This window comes from Rousettus aegyptiacus, unplaced genomic scaffold, assembly GCF_014176215.1.
Source record: "Rousettus aegyptiacus isolate mRouAeg1 unplaced genomic scaffold, mRouAeg1.p scaffold_m13_p_3, whole genome shotgun sequence".
Classification (NCBI taxonomy): domain Eukaryota; kingdom Metazoa; phylum Chordata; class Mammalia; order Chiroptera; family Pteropodidae; genus Rousettus; species Rousettus aegyptiacus.
In genome coordinates, this window is record NW_023416306.1 from 114,947,386 (window position 1) to 114,963,705 (window position 16,320).

At 50.0% G+C, this 16,320-nt stretch overlaps 2 protein-coding genes and 1 pseudogene across 4 annotated transcripts in view; 2 read left to right on the plus strand and 1 right to left on the minus strand.

The window, feature by feature from the left end:
* Nucleotides 1-2,610, minus strand: part of PPP1R14D (protein phosphatase 1 regulatory inhibitor subunit 14D) — a 17,907-nt gene extending 15,297 nt beyond the window's left edge. For both annotated transcript variants that reach the window (XM_036238369.1, XM_016152246.2), the window contains exon 1: nucleotides 2,214-2,610. The gene's annotated coding sequence lies outside the window, so the exon portion shown is untranslated. The remainder of the gene's footprint in view (nucleotides 1-2,213) is intronic.
* On the plus strand, nucleotides 1,455-13,815 carry SPINT1 (serine peptidase inhibitor, Kunitz type 1). 2 transcript variants are annotated; one of them, XM_016152231.2, is made up of 11 exons: nucleotides 1,457-2,221; nucleotides 2,529-3,068; nucleotides 9,468-9,595; nucleotides 9,803-9,947; nucleotides 10,042-10,212; nucleotides 10,378-10,404; nucleotides 10,758-10,883; nucleotides 11,000-11,050; nucleotides 12,018-12,188; nucleotides 12,413-12,460; nucleotides 12,890-13,815. In XM_016152231.2, exons 2-11 carry the CDS (start codon nucleotides 2,612-2,614, stop codon nucleotides 13,105-13,107), a joined length of 1,542 nt encoding a protein of 513 aa, XP_016007717.2. In that variant the 5' UTR covers nucleotides 1,457-2,221; nucleotides 2,529-2,611; the 3' UTR covers nucleotides 13,108-13,815. The 2 variants fall into 2 exon arrangements, with proteins under 2 accessions (XP_036094259.1, XP_016007717.2); XM_036238366.1 differs by lacking the exon at nucleotides 10,758-10,883 and having other exon boundaries at nucleotides 1,455-2,221.
* Nucleotides 11,473-11,591, plus strand: LOC118601263 (annotated as a pseudogene).
* Nucleotides 13,816-16,320: the final 2,505 nt, after the last annotated feature.

Below are 16,320 nucleotides of genomic sequence, written 5' to 3' on the forward strand. Positions count from 1 at the left end.
GGGAAGTGCTGAGGAACAGGGTTTCAGTATTGTCAGTGCTTGATAAAAATAATTTTTGTAATGGTGTGTATAATGGATATAATAAAAATTTGTGGTAATGTGATATTATCATAAGGTAGTCGTCTCCTGTGTTAGGATTTCTGCATGTATCATGTATTGGGGGAGGCAGATCACACGCGGAACCCTATCTGCTTCATTTGCTTCATTCCCAGAATACTATCACTGATTGCTTTATGTCCACCTCTGCATCAGGGGCTGTGAAAAAAAACTCAGACAATTCAGAGAAAGAAAGACAGATTCAAGATTCTTACCCGCAACATCCATAATGTGAACAGCTGGGAGATGTTGCAGATTAGCCAGGAAAATGATCGAAGGGTTGGCTACAAAGATCTAATAGGTAAAACTACTCTAGATGACAAATTAGGAAGAATGTTGGTATTAAGTCATCATGAAAAGGTGTGGAATCTGTTTTTGGGCAGAGAATTAATAATAATGTAGGGAGGAGGCAAGAGAATTAAAATGTTAATCAAGCCACATTCAGAAACTGCAATATGCTGATCAACCCTGCAGCCAGGCCTCAAGGACACCTTCAGAAAAAAGGAAAATTTCTACTGGGATTGCTAACAACCTATTTCCCTACACCTGAGGAAGAGGAAACAGCCCCCTACACAAATAAAATCATTCTTTCCCTATAGCTAAAACCAAGGGGAACCTGTGGATTAAAGGCTGGGAACTGCCAGCAAGCCTTTCAGGCTATATACTCTTTCCCTTCCCCTTTCTCACTGTATGTTCATATCAAAGGAAATGGGAAATAAAGAATGATATATAAACTGAATTCCCTGGACACTCAGGGTCCCTCTCACTCTCTGCCTCTGAGAGGAGACCACACTGTCTGCGGAGTATTATCCCTTTTTTAATAAACTTTCCTTTGGCTCTAACTTTAGCATATGTGTTGAATTCTTTCTACACTCTCTGCCATAGGGCCCTTTTCTTCTCTTGGTGTTGGGCTTGTTCTCCCCACCACCATTCGGGGAAATTTGCCCTGTCCTGAATCATTAGGAACAACCTTAACCTGTAAGGAATGGTCTTTAAAAGGAGTCCTTCACTCAGGAAAAGTAATTAGTATGGCTTCAAGTAGTCCACCGTTCTGTAGTTATAAACTCAGCTACCTTGGTGAACTGGACCTATTGTTTACAAGGATGGCATTCCACTGGAAGAGAGTGGCCAGCTCCAGATCAGGAGCACCCCCTTGGTGGGAGAGAAGGAACTTGCACTCCAGGGGATGGAGCAGCAGAGAGACCCTTGAGTGTTGTTAACAGGGACTCACTCGGCTCCAACAGAGACGCGGGAAAGTAAACAAAAGTAAAAGTTATTACAAGATGAGGAAGGGCCTCAAGCAAAAGGGAACCATGGTGGCAAGCAGGGAAGTCTGGCAGCAAGAAACCTTTTCAGTTCCTCGCTCTTGCAGAAAGGAGGGCTTCCCGGGACTGGCAAGAGCCATGACACGGGGGCAGGCACCTGGATTCCAGTTACCAAAGGTGCAGCCACACAGCCTCTGGGATCTCTTCCCGCACGAGATGGAAATGATTTCCTGCGGGCTGGCAACGACGGCGAAGTTATTTGCATCGGGCTTTCCCTCATTTCTCCACCCCTAACCCCTTAACGAGCGCCTCAGGCCTGGGGCTGGGAATGCCAGCCCTGACACGAAAGGGGGTCAGGTGACAGCCGCCACAGAGCTCCCGACCCTCTCGTGCTCAACTTCACTGGAGTGTCCTGGCGTGTCTGGACCTCCCGGGATCCGGGCGCAGCCCCCTCCCCCACCCAGCGAGGCTGGTCTCTGTGGATTCGGCGTAGAGCAGGCTCGAAGGGCGCGGCCCGGGTCAGGGCGCCCCTGTCCCGGCCTCACAGCCCCTCGCGGGGAATGGTGGCAGAAGAAGCCTGCGGGGGAGGGGTCGGGGATCGCGGGGCCGCGGGGCAGTTGCTGAGGAAGCTGGACTGCGAAGGGCCCGCCGAGGCGCCCCAAGAGTGGGCGGGGCCGGCGACGCTAGGGTTAATGTCCGCCCCGCCCCGGCCGCGCTGACTCAGTTTCACCAGAAACTAGGGGGAGGAGGTGGCGGATCTCCAGCGCACTCCGCACCTAGGCGGAAGCCGGACCCGAGCCGCGCAGGAAGCAGAGACCGGAACCTGAACAGGCCGGGCCCCACCCCACTCACCTGCGCAGGTAACCAGGGCCCCGGAAGCGGAGCGGACTCGAAGCGGGTTTGGCCCTTTGTTTTGCGCTCGAGAGTGTGTCGGGATACGTGACCTCTTGGGCCGTACATTCGTCCGTCGGTCTGGCAGCCGGGTCACCGGAGCATACGTGGGGAGCCAGGCCCGCGTGCCCCTCTACACTGTAGGGGTGCTCCGTGCTTCCCAGCCCTCCTCTGCACTTATACTCGGCGGGCCCGCCTCCCTCGAAGTCTCCCCAGCCGATCCGGTTCCCCGGCTGATCTAGTGTGTCTCCTCCTCTGTCTCCTCCTATCTCTCAGGTCTCTAGCACCCTTGGAGCCCAGAAGCCCGCACTGTGAAGGTGACCCCAGTGAGGAGGAGGGCGACAGCCACTGGGAAGACGATGGCTGGCGCCAGGTTCTCCCAGACCCGCATCCTAGCGGTCACCCTGTGGCTCCTGTGCGCTCTCGGCCTCTCTGACACCGATGCGGGGCCGCCTCCCAAGCCCCCCGAGCTGCGGCCTGGAGCCGCCTGCCTGGACCGCTTTACCCGCGGGGTGTTCGCCTTCGTGCTCAACATCGAAGCCTCAGTCAGCAACGGGGCCACCTTCCTGGGATCCCCCAACGTGCGTCGCGGCCGGGACTGCGTGCGCGCCTGTTGCACCACCGAGAACTGCAACCTGGCGCTGGTGGAGCTGCAGCCCAAGCACGGGGAGGACGCTATCGCCGCCTGCTTCCTCGTCAACTGCCTTTACGAGCAGAACTTCGTGTGCAAGTTCGCGCCCAGGGAGGGCTTCGTCAACTACCTCACGCGCGAGGTTTACCACTCCTACCGCGAACTGCGAACCCAGGGCTTTGGAGGTAAGGAGCTGGTCCGGGGATGGATTGGTTTGGAGAGACTCAGAAAAGGGGCTGGTTTTGGAGTCCTGGGAGAGGCAAGCATCAGAAGAGAGTTAATGAGAAGAGTCCCGTTCTACCCCTACTCCTCCTTAGAAGTGAGTAGTATAAACAGTAAAGGACAGGGTAGGTGAGTGGGGAGGGGTGACATCTTAAAGCCCAGACTTGCTCCTGAATTCAGGGTGTTAAGTAAGCTGGTGCTCTGGGATGTGTGTATGTGATGGAGGGGGTAGCTCCTTAGGATTCCTCACTTCTGACCCTGATATGCCTGGTGACTAGTGGGCACCCCGGCCAAGTTCGGTCAGAGACACCTTAAGGCCCTGTCAAGTGATCCTCGTGAAGCAGAGTCTCCTCTTCCCTCTACTGCTGGACTTGGGACTGGTTAGTGTCTCTCTAAACAACCCTGCCCCACCCCACCCCATCTTTTGGCCTTTGGTGGTCTGGAGAAAACTGCCAGATCCCAGAGGCTAAAGAACAAGATCAGTATGAGGTTGACCCAAAAGGAGACAGGGCCGTGTTGTGGGCACAGTAGTCAGAGGCTCTGGGGTGCGGGCAAGAAGGGTTGCTGGGTGAGTCAGCCCACTGGTGTATATACTTGGTGGGGGGGAACGTCAGCTGTCCAGACAGGTGTGTGTGCATGTGAGCCAGGCAGGGCTCTCTTTCCCTGCTTAAATCTGGTAGCCAAGTTGTCTGCTCACTTTGTTTACTTCCGGGGATAAGAGCAAAGTGGGGGCCTAGACTCCTCCTCTTTACTCCTGGGCCCCTCCAGAGACCTTTGTTCTCTATTCTCTCCACCTGCTGTTCTAGCCAGCTGGGGCTCCAGGACGGGGATGGGTCACAACTGATAACCTCTCTTAGCACTTTATAGCTTATTGATTGCTGTGACACTCGACCTCTCACTGAGGCCTTTTGACCACTTCTGAAAATTGTGCTATTAGTAGTCATCCCACTTTTCAGGTTAGGAAACTGACTCCCATGTTAAATAATTTGTCCAGGATAACACTGACCATAAATGGTAGACCTGGGACTCAACTCTAGGCAGGACCTGTAAAAGTCTTGTGCTGTTTTTCACACAAGACAACCTTTTCAGGAAGAAACCTGTCTCTGACCTAAGATAGCCTAGTGGGTAACATAACCAGAGTATGGGGGTAGTTTCAATTCTGGAAAGTGGAAAAGGGACCTCCTTCTCTAGCCTTTTCCTTAGCCAGTGTCTCTCCCAGGTGAAGGGCCCACTCTTCTCCCTATCCTTCCTGTAGCTCTTTGGGGTCTCTGAGGAGATTCCAGGAATGGGTACCATCTCCTGGCCAGGCTGGGCCATCAAGTCCCACTGGGCCAAGGCCTGAGCCTGTTCTGCAAGGAAGTAGCAGAGAGTGTAGGTGGTGATGACTCTAATTGACCTGAGCTGTCGGTGCCCTGTCTGCTCTGACAAGAGGCCCCATGAGAGTCCCACTCCTAGGCCAATACTTGAAACTCTGAGGTCTGGTCAGTAAGCAGAACTGAATGGGGCCACACAAGACAAGGTGGAGTGGGGATTTCCGGGGCATTAGGGGAACTGGGTAGGACTTGGGCTGAATGTGAGCTCCAGGCCATTTTCAGGGTGTTGCAGTGCTTTGGGGAATGGGAAAGCTGTATGGTGTCAAGGAATCCATTTTTAGTTAAATCCAACTAGAGAGGTGTGGGGTGGGTAAGAGCAGGATAAGCAAGGTGGGCTGGTGCTCAGGGCTTTTAAACCTTTGTTTCTTGAATTAAGTGGAGAAATCCTCCCTAGGATGGGTTTGTTCTCCTTTCCCTACTGTTGGCCAGGCCAGTCTAGTCCAGATTCCTGTGGCCTCCTGAGGACCCTGCTCCTTCCTTTTCTCCTGCCCTCCCCCTCTTTCTGTTGAAGGAGTGGCTTAGAAGGTGGAGTCGCTGTTCTGGGGCCTGGCAGCTGGGGGAGGGGCTGGCTTTATTATCACTCTGGCCCTTTGCTCTCTTGGGGGAGGGAAGAAGAGAGCGGCAGGGCAGGGCATCTGCTCCTTGCTCCTGGGCACTGGAGCTTAGAGAGGACCAGCTCTGTGGGGGTGGACATTGCTAATTTGGCCCAACATCTGACACATCACTCTGACCGCCACTTCCACCTTGGGGGCTGGTGGGGCTAGCTTTTCTGTCTGCTAGGTAGACTGCCAAGAAGTCTGTCTCCTTTCTCCTTTCAGACAGCTGATTACTTTCTGAAAAATGCAAGGAGGGAGGAACAGGCCCATCCCAGCTCCCTGTCTCTCTTGCTTTGTCTCTCAGAGGTCCCCTTAGGGCTGGTCTATGTTTGGCCCTCTCCTGATCTCCAGCCAAGCTAGGCGTAGGTTCCAGACAAGCATTTTCATTTTCTGATCTCTTGGTCTTATTTCCCCTCAATCCCTGAAACCCAGATCTTCTTTTCTCCTTCTTGTATGCATCTGCAGCATTTGACATGTTTCTCTGTGGAAGCTCTCCTCTCCCATCCCCTTGCTGTCACTGTGTGTCCTGTTCTTCCCACCTCCCTCTGTGACCACCCTGTGTGAGTCCTGCATTGTATTTGCTTTCTCTGCCTCATCAAAGAGGAATCCCTATGACTCAGCCTCCAGTTCTTATCTATTTACCTTCTCTTCTTCCTTTAAATTCACTCTCACATTGGACATACTCTCTGTAGAGCCTCTGTAGAGGGCAGTTTGGCAATATCTATCAAAGCTGTAAATTTTTATAACCGCAGCATGATTCCACTTGTAGGAACTCATTTTGCAGCTATACTTAGGCATGTTTAGAACAATTTACCAGCCAGTTGTTTGCTGTAGCATTGTTTATAATAGCAAAGAATGGGAAGATCTTGATGTCTGTCAATATATCCTATAAATAAATCTTTCAAAAAATAAATTGGATACTGCAATGTATTTAAAAATAATAATAAACCCTGAGGCAGTATAGTTTAGTTCTTAGTAGGTAGGGAGGAAGAAGGGTGGATGCATCTAAAGAGGAGACTGGTGGACTGGTTAAATAAGTTGTAAATTATAGTATATTCATACAATAAGTACCATGCAACCAAAAAAAGAGGGGGGGACTCTGCATTGCTATGGAATTATTTCTAAGCTATGAGAAAAGAACTTGCATGCTTATGAATGCAAAACTATCTCGATATTTTTACACACTCATAAGACTTGATGCCTCTAGAAAGACGAACCTGGGGGTTAAGAGGAAGAGGGACTCGATTTTCATTACCCTTTTGTACTTTTTGAATTTTATATCATGTACATCAGTGGTCCCCAACCTTTTTGGCATTAGGGACTGGTACTCGTATGAGAATCTAACACCTGACCTGAGGTGGAACTGAAGCAGTGATGCTAACGCTGGGGAGCAGCAGCAAATACAGATGAAGCTTCACTGGCTTGCTTGCTGTGTGGCCCGGTTCCTAACAGACCACAGACTGGTACCCATCCTGCGCCTAGGGGTTAGGGACCACCGATATCTATGTATAACCTAAGCTAAAACAAAACCCCCAAGATTATCAGAGCAGTCAAAATTACACTTCTAAGAAGATGAGTGATCTGCAGCATGGCGTTTTAGAGAGAGAACGAACTGTAGAGTCAGAGAGACCAGTTCCAGTTCTGCTATGTAGAAACTGAATGGCCCTGGGTAAGTCATTTAACCTCTGGCGTCAATTTTCTCATCTGGAAAGAGGGGCGAGAGTGCAGTTGTGGCAGGGTGGTTAGAAAGGTAGGCGATGTAAATCAGGGGTCAGCAAAGCTTCTGTAAAGTTTCAGATGATAAATATTTTAGGCTTTCGGGACCTACAGTCTCTGTCATCACTACTCAGTTCTGCTGTTGTAACGTGAAAGCAGCCGTCCACAATATGTAACCGAGTAGGTGAGATTTGTTGGACACAAATTTGAATTTTCAATACTTTTCACTTGTCATAAATATTATTCTTTTGAATTTTTTCAACCATTTAAAAATTTACCAGATGCTAGGCTGGATTTGGCTGTGGGCTATCATTTGCCAAACCCTGATGTAGATGATGCAGATAAAATACTTAGCATGGTGCAAAGCACACATCCAAAAGTGGCAGCTTTGTTAACAGTTATGACTCCAGATCTGTCTCCAACCCTGGCCTCCCTGGTGCTCCCACTGTGAATTTCTCCTCTGGATAGTCATCCCTCCCTCAAATTTAAATTCTCTGTGACTGAATCCACACATTTCCACTGGTTCCCTTCTGCCTGTGCCCTGGCTCTTTCTCCCCAGTTCTCAACATCCATCAGGCACAGAAGCCTGAAGCATCTGCCCAGCATTGTTTCTCGCATCCTTTTTCCGTTCCTTTAGCTGTCCCTTAATTCAGACCACTCCCATTGCACCTGCCCTGACCCACTTACACTGGTCCACTCAATAGCCTCCTCGGTCCATTCCAAACAGGGATAAACAGCCTCTTCCCAGAGCTCAGGAGTGCCTCTGCTAGCCAGGCCCTTGGCCTCTGCCTTAGTATTCCTGGACCTTGCTCATGCAACTAGGAGGTCAATGTCTGGTACAACCAGGACTTCTAGGACTCTGCACCACTTCCCATGGCCAGTATCTGTCCTCTTCGTGTACCACCAGCTGTTAAATATTTGAACATTACTTGTGCTGTGTCTACATGTCCTGGCCCAGGATTTAGGACCCTTCGAGGTCTGTTCAGGCCTATTGCTCTCAGTGGTACCAAACAGGCCTTGCAAATTCCCAACCCCTTGCTTTGGCTTCCTCATGTTTTCTGTAGTCATCAACAACAGCACATTTTTTGCCACAACCGAACAAATAAAAACAAAACAAAAAAAATCAAAAAATCTTTTCTCCCTTCTCCAGAAAATTTTTCCTTATTTCTGTAGTCTGTGGGAGCCTTTCCATTCTCTGAATGTCCCCCTCCTTGTCCTGTACACATACAGCATACTGCTTCATCATGTTGGGTCTTTTCTCCCATGTCACTTCATGTCACTGGGTCTTATTTACCCAACTGGACCATAATCTCCTCAAGGACAGCATATTAATTTCCTGTGGCTGCTGTAATTATTACAAAGTAGGTGATTTAAAACAACAGCAATGTATCGTCTCACAGTTCTAGAGGCTGGAAATCTAAAATCAAGGTGTTGGCCATGTTCCCTCTGAAGACCCCAGAGGAGAATTCATCCTTTCCTCTTCCAGTCTCTGGTGGCTCCAGGTATTCCTTGGTTCGTGGCTCCATAACTCCAATCTCTGCCTCTGTCTTCACACGGCCTTTGCTTTTTCTTTTTTTCCCCTCTAATTATTCTGCCACTTCCACCCCTGACCTATGGATGTTGCCAGTTTCCCTTTAAGAACTGGATCTCTGAAGGCAGGGCATCTCCTCCCACACTATCCCTTCGTGACCTTGCGGGAGGCCTGGCCCAGGGCTGCACCTGGGGCACTAACCCAGGGCCTTCTGCGTGTACAGCAGACACGCTAACCACTACACTATGCAGCCATCCCCTACATAGCCTTTTCTTCCTTCGCTCTATGTGTTCCTCTTCTGTCTTTTATAATGACACTTGTCATTGAATTTAGCACCTACCCAGGCTAATCCAGATGGTCTCATGTGAAGATGTTTAACTCGATTACTTCTGCAAAAACCTTTTTCCAAATAAGGTCACATTCACGGGTTCTGGAGGTTAGACATGGACATGTATGTTGGATGGACCACTGTTCAACCCACTACAGGCAGGAATCCTGCTTTGTGCTTGTTTTGTCTCCGGCCTCTAACTGAGATGGGGGTGAGGGAGTCCCTCAGGCACAGGCACTATCTGAGGGAGAGCATGGGTTACCTCGGGCCCTCTCATAACTGGAGGCAGAGTCTGAGGTGGCAGAGGCACTCTCTCCTGTGGCCACTCACCCTGGGACACCAAGACTTGCCACATTGCTACCTGGAGACTCTGTGCTTAAGGCTTCTATCAGCAGCAGCTGGGCAGCAGAGAGGAGTGATGGGTGTTAATTATACAATTACTTATTTGGCTTTTCACAAATATTGTTACTTTAACTTTTTTAAGCAATTAGTACAAGACCTGATTATTGTAGAATATAAGAATAAGCTTCCTATAAATATGTATATATATTTCTTTCCTAAATGATATCAGATGGCACATGCTATTCAGTAATTTATTTCAGAGAGTAGGTTTTACAACATAAAAATGTCTTCAATATACCAAAGACAATACATCTAAATACAGAACAAGAATATGGTTTGGTTACAGGCTCCCGCCTGAGTCCCATGTTGGTTGCCAAGCCCTAGATTAGTTTAAGTGTGACCTATACTGCCCCCTTCCCCCAGGAGAGATCTGGTCTGTTCAGTGAGAGTTGACTGTACCTAACCTTCTGTCCCAGGGTCCCAGATCCCCAGGGTCTGGGCAGGCATAGACTTGAAGGTACAGCCCCGAGAACCTGTGGTGCTGAAGGTTGTGGAGAACACAGATTGGCACCTACTGCAGGGCGACACGGACGTCAGGGTAGAGGTGAGATGTTGGGCTGGCTTCCTGACCCCACTTCAGCTCTCCAGGGCTCCCTTTCTTTCTGGGGCTATAGGCCAAGGTGGACAGAAGCTGAGGACACATTTAATACCAAATGCCTCTGCTCTCCCAGGCGGGTTGTATGGCTGGGAGGGCCTGGGGCAGCTCAAGGGCATCAGGGGTTCCCAGACTAATGGCTACTACTGTGTATAGAGGAATGATCCGGACCAGGTGGAGCTGTGGGGACTTAAGGAAGGCATCTACAAATTCCAGCTGGCAATGGCCAGCCCAGACCAGCCAGAGAGCATGGCTAACATCACGGTCACAGTCACTGTGCTGTCCACCAAGCAGACAGAAGGTGAGGGGAAGGGTGGAGAGAGAGCATCTGGAGCCACCCTCCCCCCCTGTTGATTGGCCCCATAGGACCCCCTCACAAGCTTTCTTCCCCCCAGACTATTGCCTCGTACCCAAAAAAGTGGGCCGCTGCCGTGGTTCCTTCCCCCGCTGGTATTATGACTCCACAGAACAGATCTGCAAGAGTTTCGTTTATGGAGGTTGCTTGGGCAACAAGAACAATTACCTTCGGGAAGAAGAATGCAGACTAGCCTGCGACAATGTACAAGGTAGACCTTTGCTGGGTAGCTTTGAGGCTCAGGTGACTTTCCTCTGGGGTGGGTGGTCTCTTCACCAATCAGGGAAGTGGGCATGAGAGTCCCCTATTCTCTGTCAGCTCATCCTTGCTGAGGCTAGCCCTGCCTCTTCTCACTTCTCTGATTTCTCTTTCCCAGGCTCTTCCATAGAAAGGAACCATCCAGGTGGGCTTTGCTTCTTTTCATATTTGCTTTACCCCTGCCAGGTCTCCAGCCCATAACATGTCCATGCCCTTGACCAAGCTGCTTTTGGCCAACCCATTCCTATCCTCATAGTATGTGAAAGGACCACAAGCACCCCACCCCTTGCAGCCTAGCATCCATCTATCAGGATATTTGCCCTGTTTGTGTATAGAAAGAAGGGTAGGGATTGAAGGGGCGGGGGAGGGAAGGAAACAGAACAAGTCATGATGCTTTGTTGGGGTAGAGAGGGCCAGGTAGATGGTAGACCTTTGGTACTTTCTGGCCTCTGCTGGAGCCTGACCTCACCCCCTGACTCCCATCCCGCCTCCACCCAGTGTGCTCTGGCACCTGTCACTCCACTGAGTTCCACTGTAGCGATGGCTGCTGCATTGACAGCTTCCTGGAATGCGATGGTACTCCCGACTGCCCTGATGCCTCTGATGAGGCCATCTGTGAAAAATGTGAGGCCTGAGAGGTGGAGGGGTGGTGGGCAGCAGAGGGGGAGGTCCTGACCATTTACCCTGCACCAATGAGAGACCCTTGATGGGCCTGTGCCTCTGATCTTTCTTCTTTGCAGACACCAATAGCTTCGAGGAGCTTCCAAGATTTCCTTTCCCCAGTGACAAAGGTGAGATTCCCCCCAGGTCCCCTGGGTCATGGCAGGTGCTGGCACTGCCATCTTCACTCATCCCATCAGCATGCCAAAAGGTTTTGCTGTGTGTGCTAGCCTGTGGGCTGCCGGCTCTCTTCTTGGCTCTGTTTCTCAAGCATCAGCCAGCCTCTTAACATCTTCAGAAATTTAGCCATGCTCACATATCACTGAGATGGTGTTTACTTAATTTTTTTATTAATCAATTACTTTTTTAACTTAATGTATTAAAAAGGAATTTCACATCACTATCATAAACGGAAAGCCACTATTACATGACGCAAACTGAGATTGACTGCTAAAATAAGTATAATGAAACAATGAGATAAATTTTAGCTGGGCACTGTTACCTGCCAAGGCCGAGATCATGAACTGCTTTTGTTAAAAGGTAGACCACCTAAAGTTATGGTCATGCTACCCTGAACAGGCCTGATCCTGTCTGATCTCGGAAGCTAAGCAGGGTTGGACCTGGTTAGTACTTGGATGGGAGACCACCTAGGAAGACCAGGTGCTATAGGTGTAAAAAATAAAAAAGCAAAATAAAAATAAGGAATTGTAAACTGACAAGGTCCTTGCAATCTGTGAGATCAACCACGGTTTGCCTCACCTGAAAAAAAAAAAAAAAGGTAGAACATCTAATGCTAGAGAGAAAACAGACCTTGACACAATCAGAAGAGCCAAAAGAAAATTGAAAAAGAAATAATTACGTGAGTCAGTGTAGTTTATTGCTAGGCCTAATTGTCTAACATTTGTCTTCTTTGCTTCTGGCAACACTGCATATAGGCCAGATGTTTCCCGGGCCTTCAAAGTTCTCACTAAGTCATGGCCATCCTCAGCATGACATGGGTTAGGAGAGGGCTGGCAACAACCAAGTGGAGCCTGGTGGATGATAGCAGGGAAGGCCCCATGGACTTACTCACCCCTTTGCCTGCTCCTTATTACCCAGGGCACTGTGTGGACCTGCCAGACACGGGCCTCTGCAAAGAGAACATCCCACGCTGGTATTACAACCCCTTCAGTGAACGCTGTGCCCGCTTCACCTATGGCGGTTGTTATGGCAACAAAAACAACTTTGAGGAGGAACAGCAGTGTCTTAAGTCCTGTCATGGGATCTCCAGTGAGTGTCATGGCATTCGGGGGATGGGAGAATGGGGAGGGAAAAGGCTTAGCTAGAGCACCCTGCTCTGTCCAAGGCCTGGGCTGGTCACATGGCCTCTTCAGAAGTGTCCTCAGAGTACCTGAAATGAGGGTGGGAGAGGATGACAGTGGGGGGTCTGGGGCACTTGGGAGCGGTAAGTCTCAGCCCTTAGTATTGACTTCTCTCTTCCCCATCATTTGTAGAGAAGGATGTGTTTGGTCTTCGGCGGGAAGACCCCATTCCCAACGTAGGTAAGTGCTGGTGTGCCCTGTTGCTAATGAGTAGGTATCAACTCAAGGATCAACTACACACAGTTGGTTGTGACCACTTAAACCTGTGTTGAGAAGGATCCTGAGGTTGGCCAGAGGGACAGGGTGTCACAGTCAATAGTGATACCTGCTATGGTAGGGAAGGAAGCACAGCAAAGAGCATGCTAAATGTTTGCCATCAGTCCCAGGCTTTTCCCCATGCTATCTGTAACTAGAGCAACCCAGAGCTGAGACCTCAGGCCCATTAGAATCTGTCCCACTGAATTCCCAATGGAGCTATTCAGCTGCTCATTTGCTGAACATCCTTCCACATCTGTCATCCATCTTACATCCTTTCGATACTGAGTGGGGGGCGGGCATCAAAACTGAGCAGGCCCTGAGAGCTCTTTATTTGGTCCTTTCTTCCCCCAGGCTCCGCGGAGGTGGCCGTTGCAGTGTTCCTGGCTACCTGCATTGTGGTGGTGGTTGCCATCCTGGGTTACTGCTTTTTCAAGAACCAGAGAAAGGGCTCCCACAGATACCACCATGGCCACCACCACCCCTTACCCCCGACCCCCGCCAGCTCCACCATCTCCACCACCGAGGACACAGAGCACCTGGTCTATAACCACACCACTCGACCCCTCTGAGCCTGGGGCTTGCCTTGGCCCTTCAGCCTCTCTCCAGCTCTCACCTGGCCCTGCTTCCTCCTGTCAAGATGAGGCCTGGGCTGGGAAAGACTTTGGGATCAGACCCCTCCAGCCTGTTTCCCAGGCCCACTCTGCCTCAGAAGCCAGGGTTCTAGCCTCTCTCAGATATAGCTCAGCTAAACTCAGGCTGCTTGTTCCTAAGAAAGCTCCAGTATCTGAGAGGAGCAGAAAACCTCTGAGCGAGGACTCCCCCACACAAATGGACCTGCCTGCCTAGGATTTCAGAGGAAGTGGGAGTTTTGTTTCCTGTTCAAAGCTGCCTGCCCCACACCATGGTGTTGGGAAGGGGCCTGGGTGGTGTCAGAAGCTAGAGGCCCCAACCCTGTCCTCCAGAGCTACCCCTCCCACTCAGTACAGTCCAGAGCTGGGGGAAGGTCTTGCCTATGTATTTTGTGCTATACAGAGTTCTCTTTTGTTTATTTAATGCCATGAGGATGAGTGAGAGGACTATCTGACCTCTGCTGCCTCTTCTTCCCCCAGGAGAGAGCCCCAACTTGGCCTGGCCTGGCTTGGCCTTGTACTCAGATCCAGAGCTGCTCCATCTTCCCTGTATCCCCCAGGGCTCTACGGTACCAAACCCCCAGCTGTTCCCCCACTTCCTACAGACCCCAATCCACCCACAGTGTAATAAAATGGTTCGTTCTGTGAGGCTTCTGCTTCTGCTCTGTGGGCCAGGAAAGAGACAGCTGCTTGAGGGGGAGATGTGACCGCCCAGTCCAACTGGTTCAGGCTTTGGCCACCCTGTTTAGCAGGTTTTCCCACCTTTCCCGAAACTGCCCCAGCCTTGGGTGGAGAGAAGTGCCAAGTTTGACCACCAGAGGGGAGGGGTGAGAGGGCCATAGAAGTAGGGGGCCCAGGGAAGCTGCAGTGCTGCTGTGTAGAATTTCTTCCTGGTTTGAGCCTGTCAGCAAACCTGTTTGGTATCTGGGGCAAGTCTTCATACCTGCGTAGCTAAGGATAGGAAGGGAGGGCACACAGGCTTGAGCTCTGGTTCTTACCCCGGCTCCCTTTAGTATGGAGGCTAGAGACAGGGGTCCCATCTGACCCTGGTCACCACTGTCTCCCTACCCTACCCAGAGAAGCCTTAGCTTCTTCACTGGGGTATAGCTGCTCCCCAGACTCCCCTCCCTTTTGAGCTACATCTTTGCGCAAAAATGAATGAATAAATAAATAAATAAATAAATGATAAAAATACAAAAAAAAAAAAAACCCTTACAATTCTTTTCTTCATTCAACAACTTATTTAATCTATGTGCTGGGTACTGTCAATCATTAGAAATTCAGTCCTGTCAAGAGTGCTTTATATATTTCAAGTCATTGTCTTAGCACACACAATACTGTGATGAATTTACTATGATCCTCATTTTACAGGTTAGGAAACTGACAGCAAAGTTGAGTTCCCAAGATCTTAGATCTGGTATAGGAGGACTGGATTCAAACCCTGTGGCTCCAGAGTCTAGTTTTACAAAAGAGAGACTTAAATTGTGACAAGTGCTATACAGGAAAAAGAAAGATGTGAGAAGTTGGGGCTACTTTTAACTGGAGGGCAACTAAGGTTAACGTGCATGAATTACAAATATACAGCTCATTGAACTTCCTTCGTCGCACACACCCAGGAGGTAAGAACCGAGATGGAGAAGGAGACATTCCTATCACCCCAGATGGGCTTCCTTTTGATGGCTAACTTTTTCGTACCTCTGTTTTTGTGCCTGTCCTATCATCCAGGCCACCTCCTCCTTTCTCGTCTTTCAGCCTAAGCTCAAATTCTTTTTTTTTTTCCCTCTCTTTAATTCCACGCCACCTTCCACCCCTGACCTATGGATGTTGCCGTTTCCCTCTCCGAAGGCGGGATGTCTCCTCCCACAGGCTGGGGAGCACATTCAGGGCCTGGCATGGTCCATGGCTCCACCTGGGGCGCAAACCCAGTACCTTCTGTGTGTAAAGCAGATGTGCTGACCACTACACTATGGAGCCACCCCCTAAGCTCAAGTTCTTATTCCCTCCTGCACACATCCAGGTGGGAGGCACTCCCTGCTTCACATTCATGTCTGTTAACAGGACCCTGAGTGCAGAGCACGTCCTTTTCCTTTCTGTTTATTACCCATCTTCCTGCTGGGTTGAGCTCCTGGAGACACAGATGGTATCTTAGTCATATCTGGCTCTCCAGCAGGCCATACTCCCTCTATGACCTTAGTAAATGGTAGTGGTTCACTACATGTTGAATAGATGGCAGGGGGTCAGGCTCCTGCTTTGGCTATTCCCATTTCATAGGGCACTGTATTTTTGCTTCCTACTTTACTAGCCCCCCATCCAACTTTCAAGGCTCAAAACAGCCTCACTCCCTCCCCTGGTCACGCCCACACTGTCAATCAGTCAACTCCCATCAACCTTTGATTTTCTAAGAGCACTTCCAGGGCTGAAGTGATTACGCATTAAATTTTGCATCCTAATTCCTAGACCAGTGATCAACACAGAATAAGTGCTTAATAAATGTCAGTTGGACCAAAGGGGAACATCTTCCTCTTAGGGGAGGGTGAAGGTGAAGTGAGACCTTGCAGGGCAAATCACCACCCCAGTAAGATCCTCTGGGATGGAGGCATGGCTGAGTCACCTTCGGCGGAAGGAGTTCGAATCGCGCAGAGGCCCCTAGGGGGCATGCTCACTGCCACTGGGCGCTGTGTTCCTTGCTGCAAGGATTTGAGCCGAGTTTCCCAAGCAGGTGTCAGGTGTGAAGCAATGCAAGCTGAGATGCAGCCCCTGCTTTCCTGGAGTTACACCCTGGAGTGCTGGTAGAAGGAATGCAAATACTGTAACAAAACAATTTGGTTCCCAAACTGTTCAGCTCTGACTTCCCCAGCTGTCCTCTGTCTATCCTTACCCAAATGACTCCTTTTCAGAACCTCATGCCTCCATTCCTTAGTTGCCTCTACCTCAAATGCATTTTACCTCTGGAAAGCTCCCACTTACCCCATGATCCAGCTCAAAAAACCTTCCCTGTTTCCCCATTCTGTGACACTGTACACAGCTCTGCTGCATACACATGGCCCATGTAATATATGTCCGTCCTTTTGTGGTTGAGACTCCTCGGGGCAGAGATGGGGTCTTATTTATCTCAGCATCTCCCGTTTTGGTGAATATGAGGTATCAGACAAA